The following is a 17,368-nucleotide window of genomic DNA, read 5'->3' on the forward strand; positions in this document are numbered from 1 at the left end:
GAGAGGCAGGCCCCTGCCCAGCCTTCAGGAGCACCGCTCTCACTGCCATGGAGCTCTGTCTCTGGGGCAGGGTTTATCTGAACCTGCTGGGCCAGGCCTGGGGCAGTCCCCACCTGGTCCCCGCGAGCATGGGCTGGGCACGGCTAGTCCCAAGCAGGCCCTGCTGCAGCTGTCCACAGCTGGCTGGAGGGATGACGGGCAGCCTGCTTCCCCGTGCAGCCTCGGCCTTGGAGGATGCCAGGAGCGCATCTGGCCGGCAGCTCCCCCAGTTCCTCCTCCCGGGAGGGGGAGGCACGCGTGAGCTCACCCGTGGGAGGGAGGACACGTGCCTCCCTGAACTAGTTTTTCTTTCTGGCGGCACCAGGCTACAGGGGATGCGCTGAGAACCCAGCCCCTCTGCTGCTACACCAGGGCCACTTTTACTGTGGGGCTCCTCTGGGTAAAAGCTCACTGCCGGTACAGGATGCCAGAATGACAAAGGGCAGGGGGTTCAGAGTCCATCAGAAGGGAGGGCTGAAGAAGAGATGATAAAGACATGTCTGATCGCCTGAAGCCAGCTGGCCCCCTCCACCAGGCAGCCCCCGCGCTCCTCCCTGACTCCTGCTCGACCTCGCCCGCTCTGCCCCCACCCCCCAGCCTCATCCATGACTCGGAACTCTAACCATTTTTCCTCTTCCTAGCCCCATGCTTTGCCCTCTTCCTGGCACACCTCTGCTCCCTCTTCCTTCCTGACATGTACACGAATCCTTCCAATAGGGGCCGCTCTCCTACCAGCTCTTCTCGCAGTCCCAGGTGGGTGGGCTGCCTCCTTTCCCAGGACCCTGGAGCATTTTCTCTCATGACATTTATCACGGTTATCTGTGTCCATGAGTTTACTGCTCCACGAAGCTGGGATGCAGAGCTTATCTCAGTATCTCCAGCCCCCAACGCAAGCTCCAACACAGATCCATGCTGCCTCGCTTCACTTCTTCTGTCTGTGGGTGGCTCCCTGTTAGGGTGGACTGTGTATCTGCCACAGCAAAGGGGAGCGACTCCTCAGCACGCACAGCACCATTACTCACTTCTGTGCCTGTGGAAGACATCACTAGCTGATCCCTGAACACTTTCCTTTGAGCGAGGACCGAGCCTCAGAATCGCGTAACCATGGGAACCACTTGAATGGAGCTGGCATGAGCGCTCAGGTTTGCCATCCCTGGCAGAAACCTAGTAAACCGATTAAAGTCTAACAACACGGCATCCCACACCGTGAGCACCAGAGGTTCACTTAGAGTCCACTTATTCTAGTGGCTCTCACACCTCTGTGGGCAGAAAATTAAAAATGCTTATCTCTGGACCATACTTTTGACTACAAGTGGTCTCAGACCAGAGTTGAGGCAATACTTACCACATCTGTACAAGTCTGTAGCCTCTCTCATTGTTCAAATGGAGAACCTGAGGCCCAGAGAGGGACATGCAGTACCTGAGGTCACACAGCAAGGGTCAGGCCCAAGCCCCAGGCTCTTTGCAGGGTCCCCCAAGGCTTGCCGGCAGCCCTCTAGAAGTGGGGTATCACCAGGCAGGGCTAGAAGAGGCAACTGGAACGCACTCGAGGAAGGTGCCTACGGCTGGACTCACCCCTTGCTCCATGCTGTCGTTGACGCGGTCCGTGATTTTGGAGATGAGCGTCAGTGCACCTGAGGAGCGAAGCAGAGCGGACGGCCCGGCTGCTGGAGGCGGGCTGGCCTCTTGTGGCCCCCCTTGCCTCTTCCCCACCCCGCGCCTTCTCTGCCCTTCTCTGCCCTTCCCCGCTCGCGCCCCAGCGCCGCTGCAGTTGCAGGGCGTTGTCAGCAGGTGGCGCCGGTTCCTCCCACTGGGCTGGCCGGTCACAGCCCCCGCCCCAGCGCTACCACCTCTGTGACCTTGACAGTGACTTGATCACTCTGTGCCTTGGTCTCCCTGGCTGGAACCTGAATATGTTCAGGCCACAGGGCAGGCCATGTGGAGGGATAGCCACATAGAATTGGGAAAAAACACAGAGCTGGGTGAGGTTTTTAGACCAAATGCGGGTCATTCTTTTCTCCTCCGCCGACTGGACATCAGCGTATCCCCGGGATTCCCCACGGCTGGGGAATCGTCTCGGAAGGACCCACAGAGGCTCCGTGTCCAGTGCGCGTCCAGCAGGTGGGGAGGGGCTACTCTGGGATCTGGCACAGAGTCCAGATTTGGGGAAGAGGGGCCAAACCAGGACATGTCCCCTTCTCCTGGCGCCTGCTGGACTTACCCTGCGTGTTGTCGTACTCAGCCGAGTCCGGGCAAAGGTTATTTAAATAGTCTGCAGGGAGAACAGAGCCAGGAGTCAGTATGCCTGGGGTGGCCAGCTTCTCCTGTCCACAGCGGCGACCATGCCCCTTGCTTCGAAGATGGAGGGAAAGTTCCAGAAGGATGGGCGCTGCCCGTTAGTTCCAGCACAATTCCACCCTGGCGCAATGCCAGGCCCCACGACCACCGTCGGCATCACTGCCACCAATGCCAGCCCTTCGCTCTTCCACCAAGCTCTCCTGCGTGCCTGCTGTCTGCCTGGCATAGCGCTACATCTGTGGGACACAGACGCGAACCAGGGAAAACCCTTGTGGGAGACGGATGTGAAAATCAATACCGTAGAGCGTGAGGTGTTAGATCTTCAACATGTTTATACCTCAAGGCACTACACGGCCTGGTCCCTCTCCAACTGTCACTTTCCACCTCATTCGCTCCTTTCCAGCCACACTGGCATCCTTGCTATTTCTTGGACACGCCAAGCTTGCTCTACCCCAGGGCCTTTGCACTTGCGGTTCCTGCTGCCTGGTGCCCGTCTTCTTCCAGATGTTCCTGGGGCTCATGGCCTTACTTCTGAGCTCTCTGTTCAATGTCACCTCCTCCGAGAGGACTTTCCTAACCACTGTATCTAACTGCAGCAGCCCCATTCCTCTCAAGCCCCTTAACCTACTTTATTTTCATCCGAATTCTTATCACTGACATTACAGTTTGATTTCCGGATTTGTTTGTTTCGTCTACTAGAAACCTAGCAAGCCTGTTTTACTCCCTGCTACACTTCCAGCATCAAGCACAGGGCTGGATATATAGTAGGCACCTGGTAACTATTTACTGAATTAGATGAATTATCTACTCCATGCCCTAATGCATTCTTCTCATAGCCCCGTTACTACCTGAAATGTCGTGTATATGCTTAGGTGTGTGGCATCCGTCTCCCCAGCACTGGAATATCAGCTCCCTAGGCAGGGGTCTTTGCCCACTTGGGAGGCTCTAGGGTAAATGGGTCTGGAGCTCAGGATGGACGTGCAGGTGCTTTGGCAGGTGGCGATGGGCGAGAGGCTGCCATGCTCTGGGGAGAGTGTGCAGAGTGGGAAGGAAAGACGACAAGGACTGGGCCCCAAGGGTCACTGACGTTCAGAGGACAGTGGAGGAAGGGAGGCCATCGAAGGAGACGGAGAAGGAGCAGCCGGAGGCGGGAGGACAGCGTGCAGAGGGCGACTCCCAGGAGCCCGGGGAGGCAAGGCATTCGAGAAGCAGAGGTGGGTCCTGCCAGAGCCGAAGAGCCGTCCAGCAAGGCGGAAAACGCCCACTGGCTCTGGCCACGGGAGGGCTCTGGTGACCCTGACAAGAGCAGCGTTAGCGAGACGAGGAGTCTCCTGGCTGAGACAGGGAGAAAACGCACAAGGGGGGACGGTCTTGGGTTTTGATTTTTCGGGTGGGGGAGGCTGAAGGAGGGCCCAGGAGGGGCTCATTGGGCGCGGTTTCCAGGGGGGGCAGGAGGGGATCCAAACTCAGCCGGAGGCAGGTCAGGGAGCTCTGCAGGTGCAGGGGCGGAAGCCGAGCACCGCTCTCCTCCCCCAACGGCCTCGCATTTCCTCCACTGGCTCAGAGGGGAGGTCTTCACGCTCCTTGCCGCGGCACCCTCACCGCTGCCTCTTCCACCCTCCCCAGGGCTTCCTTCCACCTTGACCACCCCGGGGCACCCACCTGTGAGGAGCACTTGGTACTGGAAGAGGCGCTGAACCACCCTCAGCAGCCGATGCTTCACACTCTGGCCGCCTCCTTGAAGACTCTGCTGCTCTCGAGAGAGGAGGAGAAGACACCATCGGAGACCACCGCCTCAGGCACCGGGCACACAGCACCCACCCCCCCACACACCATCCCATCCCTGTCTCTTCCCGGCCCATCCAAACTTCTCTCCCATCTTCAAAACCAGGCTCCCCTCCTCCAGGAAGCCCTCCCAGGTTAGCCCCACCCTGCTGTGTGTGTTCCCCACTCCAGGCTCACAGTTGGTGTTCGAGTCAGAAACCTGCTCCTAGTCCCTGCTTTGCTCCCAATGTTTGTACTAGAGAAAAACCTCTCTCTTTTTTTTTTTTGCCCTGTAATAGATTCCCAGTTTGTGGCCAGTGTGGGTGACCCCCCTTGGTCACCCTAGGGACTGGGACCCCAGCTTGGCTCCTACTTTTCTACTGGGACAGAGCGCCGCTGAGCACCCCGCGCATCCCCGGAGCAGCCCCGCGGGCCCCCGGGACCCACCTCGAATTCCCGGACGGCGGCTGCCAGGCGGGGAGAGCGGAGGCAGTGCTCCCCGAGCAGCCCCAGCGCCCGGTCGAACTGCAGGATGTGCGCCGCGTGGTGGGCGAAGCCCGGCTCCCGCGCCAGGAAGACGTCGGCCACCTTCTGCTGGCCCTCCCTGCGCAGGGGGACAGGACGGCGACGCTCAGCTTCGCCGGCGGCAGAGTGGGTGCTGGAGCCCCGGGCCGGCCCGTCCTCAGTTGGCGGACGCCCAGAAAACCCATCTGCGCCCCGGCGTTGCATCCGCAGGGGTGAAACGGAGACGCCTCTGGCACGGTGGCGGCGGTCCCCTCCGCCCCGGGACAGGAGAAACGGGGCGGGGGCCGGGCGGTGCTCACCAGTGCTGCAGCCTCTGGTCCAGCTCGTCCAGGATGCCCCGGTGAAGGTCGTGGATGGCCGGGAGCTCGCTCAGGCCGTGCCTCAGCTCCTCTCTGGCCGGCGCGTCCCTGCCCTCTTGGTCCATCTCATCCAGGGTCTTGACAACGGCACCGTAGAAATCCTGAAAAACCCCGAAGGCCTGTTACCCAAGGCTGACGGCACTGAAGGCAAGACCGCTGTGGGGGGCGACCACGGCCAGACAGGCCCCCTACCGAGGACAGCCATGTGGCCTCAAGCCAGCGCCTCCAGACCCCAATGTTCCCATCAGCAAAACAAGGGCGGTAACGCACCTCACGCGCGTGGGAGTTGAAGTAACTGAGGCCCAGAGAGCACCCAACACGCTTCCTGGCACAGAGGAGGGCGTAAAGCATTCTCAGGCTTCCCCATGCTTCCTTGTTGCAAAGGGGGTGGGTGAGAAATTGAGCCATTCCTTCTCTGAAGAAATATAAGGCTCTTGCTTTATAATCGTCCATCTTTTTGTTGTTGTCGTTAATCACCCATCTTTTAAGTACTTTCAAAATAAAGGCTAAAGAAATCATAGTGCATCCACTCCAAGGAATAGTAAGCAGTCACTAAAAATGATGAAGATGGTGACTACGTAAAAACATTCATGCGGTAGCGTTACGAAATCAAGAAGGGGTACAGGACGTTTCCGCACGCTAATGCACTTATAGAAAAAGTGAATAAAGGAAAAAGCTGAAAAAGGAACTACAACAAAATGCCAAACGATGGTTGTGTCAGGGATATGGAATCAGGCATGATTCTTTTCTTTTTATCTCTATTTTCTAAAATTTCTATATCATGACTGATTTACTTTTGAAAAATTAAAATGTAATAAATATTAAAATGGTAAAGGATGTGAAACATCTTTCTCACAACCAAAATAATTTATCTTCAAATACACCTGCTCTTGCATGAAATTCAGTTCTATAGTTTGAATCCACAGGGGATCCTGATGTCACCTTGAATTGCAGAACAATGCAAATCAGGAAAATCTCAGGGTCAGAAATCATGTGGTCCAGTCCAAATCAGGAAGGAAGCACCTTTGCAACACACACAAAAGAAAATCACTCTGTCTCGTTTGGTTTCCTCCCCTGATGGGGAACTCACTACTGGTTGTGACAGTTAATTCCATTGCTGAACAGTTTTCAGTGCTAGAAAGGCCCCCGTATTAAAACATGTTTTATTATGGAGATATATAACAACATTTTCCATTTTAACCACTTTCAAGTGTACACTTCAGTGGTATGGATTATATTCACAATGCTGTGCTACCATCACTACCATCTATTACCAAAACTTTTTCACCACCCAAAACAGAAAGTCTGCATCTATTAAAAAATAGCTCTCCATTTCCCCGTTCTCCCAGGCCCTGGTGACCTGTAATCTACTTTCTGTCTTTGTGGATTTGCTTATTCTGGATATTTTTCATACATGGAATCATACACTATCTGTCCTTCCGTGCCTGGCTTACTTCACACAACGTAATGGTTTCGTGGTTCACCCACGTTGTAGCATAGATCGGGACTTCGTTCTTTTTAGGGGCTGGAAAATATCCCCTTCTATGGGTAGGCCACATTTTGTTCATCCGTCATCTGTTAAGAGAGTCTTGTGCCATTTCCACCTTTTGGCCATTGTGGAGAAAGGTCTTTGTAGAAAGGTCTGGAAGGGCAAAGCACCCGAGAGTGCCGCCTCGGGAAGCCTGTCCAGTCTTGTCTCCACTGAGTTGAAGGACCCAGGAGAGTTGGGAGGGATGTGGGTGCAAGGCAAGGAGCAGGAAAAGGGGCAGAGAGGGAGAAAAGCAGAATGAGAAAGGAAAACTAGGCAGCAGAGAGAGAGAAGCGAGAGAGGGCAAGGGAAGGAGGGACTCACGGGGAGAGTGAGCCGCCCCAGCGCCTGCCCCTTGAGCGTCCGCAGAGAGGCTGCCGGGGTGCTGGCGGGGGCGGAGGGCGCGCCGTCACAGAGCTCTCCGCTTCCTGAGCGCCCCGCCCGTCCCTCGCTGACCTCCTGCTGCTGCCACCTGCCCTGCTGGGAACAGGGACCAGGACGGCCCCGCCCTGGCTTTCAGTCCCGAGAATGGAGGCTGAGCCGGTTCCCGCCGGGGCCAGCCCTTGGCAGGCCCAGCTCCGCGCAATCTGGAGATCTGGGGACACCTTGGCCCCATCACAAAGGTCAGGAATTCTTCCGGGCTGAATCTTGAACTAATGAATTGATTCTCGGGGCTGGAGACGCAGGTGTCCTTATAGGCTTGAGCTATAATTAGAAACCGAATCTCATTCCCTGGGAGTGATCAGAGCCCTTTCCTGGAAGCATGTTTCGGGGTGGGGGGAGCGCGTGAGGGGCACATGAGAAGTGGTGGGAAGGGGAGCTAGAGGGAAAGGGGACTGAACTCTTATTTCTGCCCACAGCCGGCTCTGGCACCACAGGGCTCACTCTGAACCTGGAGTAAAGGTGCTCTCTGGTGACTGGGGACAGGCCGACTCTCCCGCCCTTTGCTTAGGTGTCCCCAGGCTTAAGAGCCAGCACCTGTGGCCCGGCAGTTCTGCCATCCCAGCGAAGGAAGAGGATGCTCCCAGATCCTGGTGAGAACAATCATCCCTCCCTGCTCAGGCAGCTGGTTGGCAGAGGACTTCCAACACACTCGCTCATCTGATCGAAGGTTTAAGTGACTGTGGGCAACTTGTCACCTCTCCGTGCCTCAGTTTCCTCACCTGTAAAATGGGGCTGACGGCACCACCAACGACAGCATGAGGCTCATCCTGATGATTAAAACTGCTCTGTAAACTGTAAAGTGCCATCCACATGCTAGTTGTAATTATTATATTTTCAATATGACCATCTTCAGAGCAGAGGACATGTATATTTTGTTTCCTCCTAAGTTTCTAAGTCTAGCAGAGGGACACAGAGAAGGGGTTTTATACTGTTTGCTGATTGATGGATGGCATCATCCTTAACAAAGAAGACAGGTCACGGGGGAGCCAAGAACTGTGCCACCCAGAGCACCGAAGCCAACCAGCGGAAGAGAGTGGACCAAGGAAGCAGAGGCTAGCCTGACGGTTGTGCTGGCACCGCACTCCAGGGAGCTTAGACATTAATTGCTTTGCAAGCTGGTTTCTCGTCTGTGATTAATTCCCACTGAATCCACTTGGTCCCAATGGGCAGGGTGGTCATCACCAACATGACTCATTTCAAAAACTGGAGGATAATCAGAATCTCCACAAACATCCCTTCCCCAAGCCCAGGCCCCGGCTGGAAGTGCACGCCGGCAGGACCGCCCGCCACTCCGAGGGGTTCTGGCTGTCTCAGTACTTCAGACCTCTCACTGCACCTGGGGGTCCCGGCAAGCACTTCAGAAGGAGGAAAGAGGCAAAAGACACCCGGCCCTCATCCCCTTCGCCACTCAACCAATATTCTCTGAGCACCCACTCCATGCCGAGCAAGGCCTGAGAAGAGAGCGGGAGCAGGAGAGACCCAGTTCTGCCTCACAGAGTTGGCAATCTGGGGGAAAAGAGATAAGTAAAAAGATGATTTCAACCCTGCGCTCTAAGTGTGTGACGGGGGGAATCCAGGGGCTGTGGCAAGACAGAAGAGGGAGACCTGACCTGGCTGCGGGAAAGCCTGCCAGGGAGACAACGCGCAAACAGCACGTGCAAAGGCCCAGAGCTGGAGGAGGAACCGAGACGCTGAGCGTGGTTTCGGTACGATGTGTGTGTGTCTGTGACTGTGACATTATCAAGAAAGTGAAAAGAAAGCCCACAGAATGGAGAAAATATTTGCAAATCATGTATCTGATAGGTGTCTGGTATCCAGAATATATAAAGAACTCTCACAACTGCACAATGAAGAGACAAAAACCTAGTTAAACACCAGCAAAGGTTTAGCAGATCCTCAGAAAGTTACACATAGAACTACCATAGGCCCCAGTAATTCCACTCCTAGGCATATGCCCTAAAGAACTGAAAAGAGCCACTCCAATAAATACTATTACACGAGTGTTCATAGCGGCATTATTCACAATAGCCAAAGGTGGAGACAACCCACATGATCATCAATTAATGAATAGATAGACAAATTGTGGTATACACATCCAGTGCAGGATTAGCCACAGAAAGGAGTGAGGTCCTGATACGTGCAACAGCGTGCATGAACCCCGAAGACATCCTGTTGACTGAAATAAGCCAGACGCCAAAGGACAAATATTGTGTGCTCTCGCTGATATGAACAATTAGAATAAGCAAACTCAGAGTCAGGGGCTAGAATGTAGGTTAGCAGGGATGGGGTGGGGATAGGGATGGGAAGTTAAGCTTTAAACGTACAGGGCTCCTATCGGAAGGACGGACAATGTGTTGGTAATGGATGATGGTGACGGGAGCTCAACAATGAACACCATTTACAGGGGGAAGGAGGCAAAAGACACCCAGCTCTCATTCCCATCGACACGCAACAATTATTCTCTGAGCACCGACTCTGCGCCAAGGCCTGAAGAGAGAGCTATCCCATGTTGTAACATGGATGAGCTTCAAAAGAAAGAAAGCAAAGAGAAAAGCTACCTACTTTCCTAAAAGAAAGAAGCTGCACATAAAAGGCCACATATTGCATGTTTCCATGTCTATGAAATCTCCAGAATAGGTGACCCCACAGAGGCAGAATGCAGACTGGCCTTTGCCAGGGTCTGAGGAGAAAGGGGAGTGGAAGTGGCTGCTTAACGGGTATGTGGTTTTATTTTGGGGTGAGTAAAATGTTTAAGAACCAGATAGAGACGGTGGTTGCATAATATTGTGAATATACAAAATGCCACTGAACTGTTCACTTGAGAATGGTGAATTTTAGGTTACGTGCATCTCACCTTTAAAAACACAGCAAAAGATCTGAACAGACATTTCTCCAAAGAAGATATATAAATGGCCAATACACACATGAAAAGACACTCAGCATCTTTAGTCATCAGGGAAATGCAAATCAAAACCACAGTGAGATGCCAATTCACACCCACTGGGACGGCGATGACCAAAAAGACGGACAACAGCGCGTGTTATCAAGGAAGTGGAGAAATTGCTGGTGGGAACCCAAAATGGCACAGCCACCTTGGAAAACAGTCTGGCAGCTCCTCAAAAGGTTAAACACTGAGTTACCACAGGATCTAGCAATTCCACAACCCAAGAGAAATGAAAACATATTTCCATTCAAAAACTTGTACACAAATGTTCACAACATCGTTTCTGTGAAACAGTGGAAACAACCCAAATGCCCATCAGCTGATTAATGGATAAAAGAAAACGTGGTCTCTCCATGCAATGGAATATTATCTGGCCATACACAGAACGAAGTACTGATACATGCTGCAAAACGGATGAATCTTGAACACATGCCAAGTGAAAGAAGCAGTCACAGAGTACCACAAATTGTATGATTCCATTTATATGAAATGTCCAGAGTCCATTTATATGCAAAGTCCAGAAAAGGCACATCTGTAGAGACAGAAGTTAAGATTGGTAATTGCCTAGAGCTGGGAGCGTGGCAGCACTGGCTGGGAGAAATGGGGAATGAAGGCTAAGGGACTCAGATTTCCTTTTTGGGGTGAGGAAAAAGTCTCGAATTGATTGTGGTGATGATTCCAAAGCTCTATAAATATACCAGAAACCACTGAACTGTACACTTTAAATGGATGAATAGTATGCTAAGTAAATTATATTTCAATAAAAGCTATTACAAAAAAGATCAATAGGGAAGCCACAGACTGGGAGAATATTCACAACAAATAGATTTGACAATGGACTTGTATCTAGAATATATAAAGAACTCCTACAGATCAATAAGAAAAAGACAGACAACCCAAAAGAGTATTTCCAAATGGCTAATAAACAGAAGGAAAGACACTCGATTTCATTGGTCATCAGGAAAATGCAAATTAAAATGACAATGAGAAACCACCACAAAATCAGCAGAATGGCCATGATTAAAAAGACTGGCAGGGAAGCGGACTTGGCCCAGTGGTTAGGGCGTCCGTCTACCACATGGGAGGTCTGCAGTTCAAACCCCGGGCCTCCTTGACCTGTGTGGAGATGGCCCATGCGCAGTGCTGATGCACGCAGGGAGTGCCCTGCCATGCAGGGGTGCCCCCACGTAGGGGAGCCCCACGTGCAAGGAGTGCACCTCATAAGGAGAGCCGCCCAGTGCAAAAGAAAGTGCAGCCTGCCCAGGAATGGCGCCGCACACACGGAGAGCTGACACAGCAAGGTGACGCAATAAAAAGAAACACAGATTCCCGGTGCTGCTGACAACAACAGAAGCGGACAAAAAGAAGAACATGCAGCAAACAGACACAGAGAACAGACAACTGGGGTGGGGGTGTGGGCGGAGGGGAGACATGAATAAAAGTCTTTTAAAAAATTAAAATAATTAAAATAAAAAGACCGGCATACCAGGGTTGGCAAGGATGGGGAATGATGGTTATTACACATGGGGAGCAGGAATGTATATACTGCTTCAACCTCTTTGGAAAACTGTTTGGCAGTTTCTACTAAAGCTAAATCTGTGTTTACCTATGCCCCTGCAATTCCATTCCTAGGTATATACGGAGGAGAAATAAGGGCACATGTCCCTTAAAAGATACATAAGCAGCTTTATTCGTATTAGCCCACACTGGAAACAACCCAACTGCCCATCAGCGTAAGGACAGATAAACAAACTCTGGTATAGCCATACAAAGGAATGCCGATCTCCATGAAAACCTGGCTGACTCCCATAGGCAAAAAGGAAAATCTACGGCAATATTCCCTTCACAGGAACTGCAAGAACGGGCTAAGCCCATCGATGGTGGCAGAAACCAAAGGAGCGGTGGGCGCTGAGGGGTGGCTGATAGGGACGGGCACAGAGGAGCCTTCTGGGATGATGAAACGTTCTAGCTGGGTTACAGATGTATACGCATATATAAAACTTTGAGCTGTACCCTTGTGATCTGAGCGACTCGGCTGTGTGTAAGTTATACAAATAGAAAAAAAAAGAAAAACAGTTTTTTGAGGCCCCGGAGGAGGGAGGAAAGTGAGGCTTCCGTGCTGCTTTCACCTCCGCTCCAAACTCTTCCGTGGCCCCTCCTGCCCGCAGCCCAAATTAAACTCCTTGCCTGCTATTCCCGGCCCTTGAAAGCTGGTCCTGCTTTCCTCTGCAGCCTTACCACAGCCTTTATCTTAGTGGTTCTCAAGGCTGGCACTGGAGTCACCTGCCAGGCCTATTAAAATGCAGATCGCTAGGCCCCGTCTGATTCCATAGGTGTTGAATGGGGCTGGATAATTTGCATTTCTTGCAGGTTCCCATGGGGCACAGCTGCTGCTGGTCACTTTGGGAACCACTGCTTTATGAGTCCTCTGTTTCAGCTTCCGTGTCTTAGCTCTGTGCTTCTTGGCATCAGATCCATGTCTCGCTCACCTGTCAAAGCTACTTCAAATGCCACCTCCTTCAGGAGGCCCTCCTGGGTTACCTCAGCAGTCAATCTACAGGACGCTGAAGACTTGTGTAGCCTCCAGAAATCTGAAGGGAGCCTCTCCGAACCCAGAATGTCTTCAGAGTCTCATATTTTAACTTAAAAATGAATGCATATTGTATATCATTCCCCAAAAAACACATCCATGGCTGATTTCCTTTATTCTAAATCCCTTATCCAGAGCAAAACTGAGGTTCTCAGAAAATGTGCCACAGTTACCTGCTGGCCTCAAGTACTCCAGGCACTTGCCTGGTCCCTGCGGCAGGGCTACCTGCGTCGCACCCTAAAAATCAAGGGCCTTACATAACACTACCGGTCAGCGAGCGCCTCCTTTATTTTCCTTCCAATTAAATAGAGAATGAATTTAAGCAGAGGCTGTGCATCTTTCACTTTCATTTTCACCCCCAGAATGACCCAGCTGGGTTCTCAACTGTTTTTAAGAAATGCTTGCTACTTTCCCACTAGGCTCTCAATCTTACATGCGAAGAGAAGACCTGGGGGGCTTTTCAAATTCCCATGACCAGGCTGGACCCCAGCCCAATCAAATAAGAATCTCTGAGGGTGGGACCCAAGCATCCATGCTTTTTAAAGCTCCTCAGCTAATGTCAAGGCACAGCCAAGGACGGGACCACTGCCCTGGAGGCTGCTGGCTTGTGGGAGGAAGGGCCCGAGCTGAAGGGACCTTAGAGCATCACCCATCCATGCGTTTCCAACGCTGCGTCCATCAGCATCACCCGGAGTGTTTCTTCGAGCACAGGTGGCCTGGCCCCGCCCCACCCCCACCCCTTACCCCCACCCCGTCTCTGATTTAGTCGTTTTAGAGCGGTGCCCGAGAATGTGTCCTGCTCACAGGTTCCCAGGGGCGGCTGCTGCTGCTGGGCCAGGGCCCACGCTTTGAGAGGCACTCGTCTGGACGAGGGTTTCTCCCACTGTGCTCCAAGGACAGTCAAGGTCAACGGAGGTGGAAGCAGAGCCCACTCTGGCCTCTCCCCTCCTCGACCCAAAGCTCCTCCACTTTCACCCACATTAGGGCTCTGAGTAGAACTCCGCTGGAAAACAAGGTTCCGTGGCCCAAACGTATGGATCCCACCGATCTGCTTGGGGTGGGAAAACTGAGGCAATAAAGAGGAAGAGACTCTCCTAGGCCACACGGCAATTTTTTTCCTGCATTGTATGAAAATAGAAAGGAGGAAAGCCTCCTGCCTGGCGTAGGACCCTCCTCTACTGAGATGTGCACACCCGCAAACACGGGGCGCTCACCCCCTGGACGGCTCGGGTGGAAAGAAAGCGCATTTGCTCTTGGAGGACGAGGCACTGCCCGCCGCTGCCCGCTCCCAACATCCTCGCCCTGGCTAGGATCACCCAGCAAAGACTGAGAAACAGGACCCTCCTGCTCAGGAATTACTTCCTGATTTGACTATGGCGATGCAGGCGCAGGTGTACGTGAGAGCCGGGCACGGCCGCTGCCCTGGAGGCACACAGGGCCGCCTGGGCTCCACGTTAACTTCCCTGGCACCTGAGGCTGGTCGAGGGACTGGTTCCCCAGCACTGCCCCTTCCACCCAACCCACCAGACTCACCTTGCCTACACCGCCTTCCCCAGGCCTCGGGGCTCCCCGATTCCAGGGACTCCGTTGTGGAATAGCTCGGGGCCTCCCATTCCAGGCTCCCTCTGCAGACTGGCCTCCAGCCACTTCCCGCGCCCTCCCCTCAGGAGCCCTCCTGCACTTGTTCCAGCTGCTCCTTTCAGGGAGAAGGCCTGTTTCCATTTTCTACCCGTCAAGACCCATCGCAATACTCCCTCCTCCGGGAAGCCCTCCCTGACCTCATTCCTCAAGCTCACACCGATTGTCCCTCCTTGGGCCCCTTGACCACCTAACTGGACTATCCCACACGTATTTGTCTCCTTCCCTTCCCAGGGCTTTGGAGTCACCGGCTGTGTGACCTCGGTCTAAGCCTAGTTTTGGACTGGTTCAAAGATCTGAGAAATACTTAGTGAGCACACACTTTGTGCAATTAAATGAGATACTGTGTGCAAAGGGCCAAGTACACAATAGAAACTCAAAAAATGCTCGCTGCCTCCCTCTCCCGCCTCCCCCTATGGCCCAGCACGCCTGGACTAGAATGAGATGCGGGAGCTGTGGGGTGAGGAAAGAGGGCGCTGGGAGGCCAAGGGGATGACCCGCAACTCAGACAAACTCGTCAACGCACTGAGAACGGAGGCGCCGCAGACCCCGCATCTGCCCAAGCCCGTCAGCGCTCAACCGCAGCCGAAGTCAGCGCCCACGGGGCGAAGGGAGGGCTTTTTGAGAGGCTCTGGCTGGCTGGAGGCTCGCCGACTCCCTTTCCAGTGGCTTCCACCACCCGGCTGAGCTCGCAGCGGGACACAGCCAGGAAGCCCCCCGAAGCCCCGTTTCCTCCCCACCCCCCCATGTTCCCTCAGCCCTCCATCAAAACCCAGCAGTCCCGAGGCACCTGTCCTCTGAGCCCCTCCTCCCCGGCACACTGCCTGGGGGGCGCCCCCCCAGCCCTGCACCTTCAGGTACCGCCTCTCCGTTGACCCCTTCCAATGCCCAGCCTTGCCTACCTGACCACAGGCGTGCCTCCCCCACAGCACCCACACTCGGCAGGACCTGTGCTGGACTCGTCATCTCCCCCCGTGCCTGGCCTGACCCCTCCCCACGCCCCAGTGCGTGCCACCTCGGGGACTGAGCGAGGAGAAACCCGGCTCGGCCTGGACCCCTTCCGCTCTCGCCGCGCGGGTCCTCCGCTCTGTCCGCGATGGTCCGTCCCCGCTGCCTCCCTCTAACTCCGGTCCAGCCATCGCCTCCTGCCAGGATCTCCCTCAGCCCCCCAGGGGATAAAGTCCAAACCCCGAACCCAGCTCTGAGGGTCCCCCTGCTCTGCTCCTCACCTCTCTGCCTCCCGCTCCCAGTGCTCCAGCCAGGCTTCATTTCCTTCAGTTCCAACCACACCCCCCTTCAATTGGCCTCTGGGCCTCCGCACATGCTGATCCCTTTGCCAGAACAACCCTCCCTCACTCCACCCCCAACTGGCTAACTCCTCCTTATCTGAAAGGCTCAGCTCAGACTTGTCCTCTGGGAATCCTTCTCTGACCCCCAAAAGACTGGGTCAGGCGCCTTCTGAACCCCGGCAGCCCTGGATATCCCCCATCGCTGGCTGCCTCCCTCTCTAGATCATCAGTTCCTGGAGGGCAGGTTGCTCCCCTTTTTTTGTCTCCCCAGTACCCAGGACTGTGCCTGGCGCACAGGAGGGCCTCGAGAAACATTTTCAACTGAGCAAATGAGTAGCGCTGCTAGAATGAGCACGCAAGAAGGACTCTGCCATTCACTCCTTCAACAGGCGTTTACTGAGCACCAGTTATGTACCAGGCATCACAAGCCACTGGGAACAGGGAGACAATCCCGCCCCGTGCCCCCAAGGAGCTCTGAGCTTAGCGAGGAATACGGATGGCCAACGAGCACAGACAAACAGAGCCGCGAAGAATTGAAGGGAGAGGCACGCAGACACAGGTGGAGACCTCGGGACCCCTCTCTCCATAACGGGCAGATGCAACAGAAATCAGCAGGGATAGAGGAGACTCAAACAAGACCCCCTGACCTAACTGACATCTACGGAGCCCCACCCCACAAGGGCAGAAGTACACATGGAACATTCTCCAGGATCAACCACGCATTAGGGCATAAAACGAGTCGCAGCTAATTTAAAAGAATTGTGTGTTCTCTGGGTGGCCACAATGGAATTAAATTAGAAATCAAGGACAGAAGGAAATCTGGGGACATCCACAAATATTTGGAAATTAAGCAACATGTTTCCTACCATATGGGTCAAAGAAGAAATCCCAAGAGAGAATTGGGAAGTATTTTGAACTGAAAATGAAAACGTGACTAAACGAGCAAACAAATAGCTAGATGAGATGATTTAAAACAGTGAACAGTGCTGTGGAGAAAAGGAAATGAAGTGTGAGACAGAGTGTGAAAGAGAGACTTACAGCTCAGTTCTTTACCCTCCCTTGCCCACACCTGTGCCATCGCTTCGTGGTCGGGGGAGAGCCTACCCCTGCCCCTCCCTTGCCATGGTTCTTGCTGTAGTTAGTAAAGAGAGCTGGGCAGAAAGGATGATGCACTGGTTGTGAGCTTGAGTCTTAGAAGCCATGTGGTGTCTCCATTTGCTCTCCTGCCATCATCAGGGGTAGAACTTCCCCTAGGTACCTCCTGGTCCTTCAGCACCGACCCCAAAATGGGCACGCAAGAAACAAAGTCACTCAGCCAGACCTAACATAGACCAGTTGACTTGCAATTGACCAAGCTTCTCTTGCCTCTAGGTGAGCCCAATGAGATGGAAGTAGAAGTTTTCAAGTGGAGCTTTCAGGAAACCTTTACAAGGGAATTGAATCAACTGGGAGGCATGACTTTTTGCTTTTTGCCCTTCCTCTTTCTTTCTGCCTGGGACCTGGATGTGATGGCTAGAGCTGCAGCAGCCATCCCGTATTCAAAAGAAATCTTGGAAATGGAAGAAGAAGAAAGATAGGGAAGTAGATGTGACTCAAGTGATTGAGCTCCTGCCTACCACATGGGAAGTCCCGAGTTTGGTTTCTGGTGCCTCCTGGAGAAGATGAGCAAGACAGCGAGCTTGCGTGACAGGCTGGCCCAGCAAGCTGGCTTTCTAAACTCATCAATTTTCTAGCTGTGTGTGACGAGGCACCGTTCTCCAAATGCAGTGTGTCCTTTCCAGCCTGTGAGCCCTTGCCTAGACTGACCACACTGCCCAAGCGTCCAGCTCCATCACGCCCCTTCAAAGTCCATCTCAATGGCCCCTTTTCTGCAAACCTTCCTGGATGTCCCAGGGGAACCGGCCGCTCCCTCCTCCATGCTCTTGCAGATTTTGCATGAAACTAGAGTGG

The 17,368-nt window shown here is 53.5% G+C and overlaps 1 protein-coding gene across 2 annotated transcripts in view; it reads right to left on the reverse strand.

Moving 5' to 3' along the window:
• Positions 1-17,368, reverse strand: part of FGD5 (FYVE, RhoGEF and PH domain containing 5) — a 138,322-nt gene that overhangs the window by 32,063 nt on the left and 88,891 nt on the right. For both annotated transcript variants that reach the window (XM_058288499.2, XM_058288500.2), the window contains 5 exons: positions 4,926-5,086; positions 4,549-4,705; positions 4,000-4,087; positions 2,261-2,311; positions 1,615-1,673 (listed from right to left, as the gene is read on the reverse strand). In XM_058288499.2, coding sequence (XP_058144482.1) covers positions 1,615-1,673; positions 2,261-2,311; positions 4,000-4,087; positions 4,549-4,705; positions 4,926-5,086 — 516 coding nt within the window. The remainder of the gene's footprint in view (positions 1-1,614; positions 1,674-2,260; positions 2,312-3,999; positions 4,088-4,548; positions 4,706-4,925; positions 5,087-17,368) is intronic.

The sequence above is a fragment of the Dasypus novemcinctus genome, chromosome 26 (assembly GCF_030445035.2).
Source record: "Dasypus novemcinctus isolate mDasNov1 chromosome 26, mDasNov1.1.hap2, whole genome shotgun sequence".
In the NCBI taxonomy this organism is placed as follows: domain Eukaryota; kingdom Metazoa; phylum Chordata; class Mammalia; order Cingulata; family Dasypodidae; genus Dasypus; species Dasypus novemcinctus.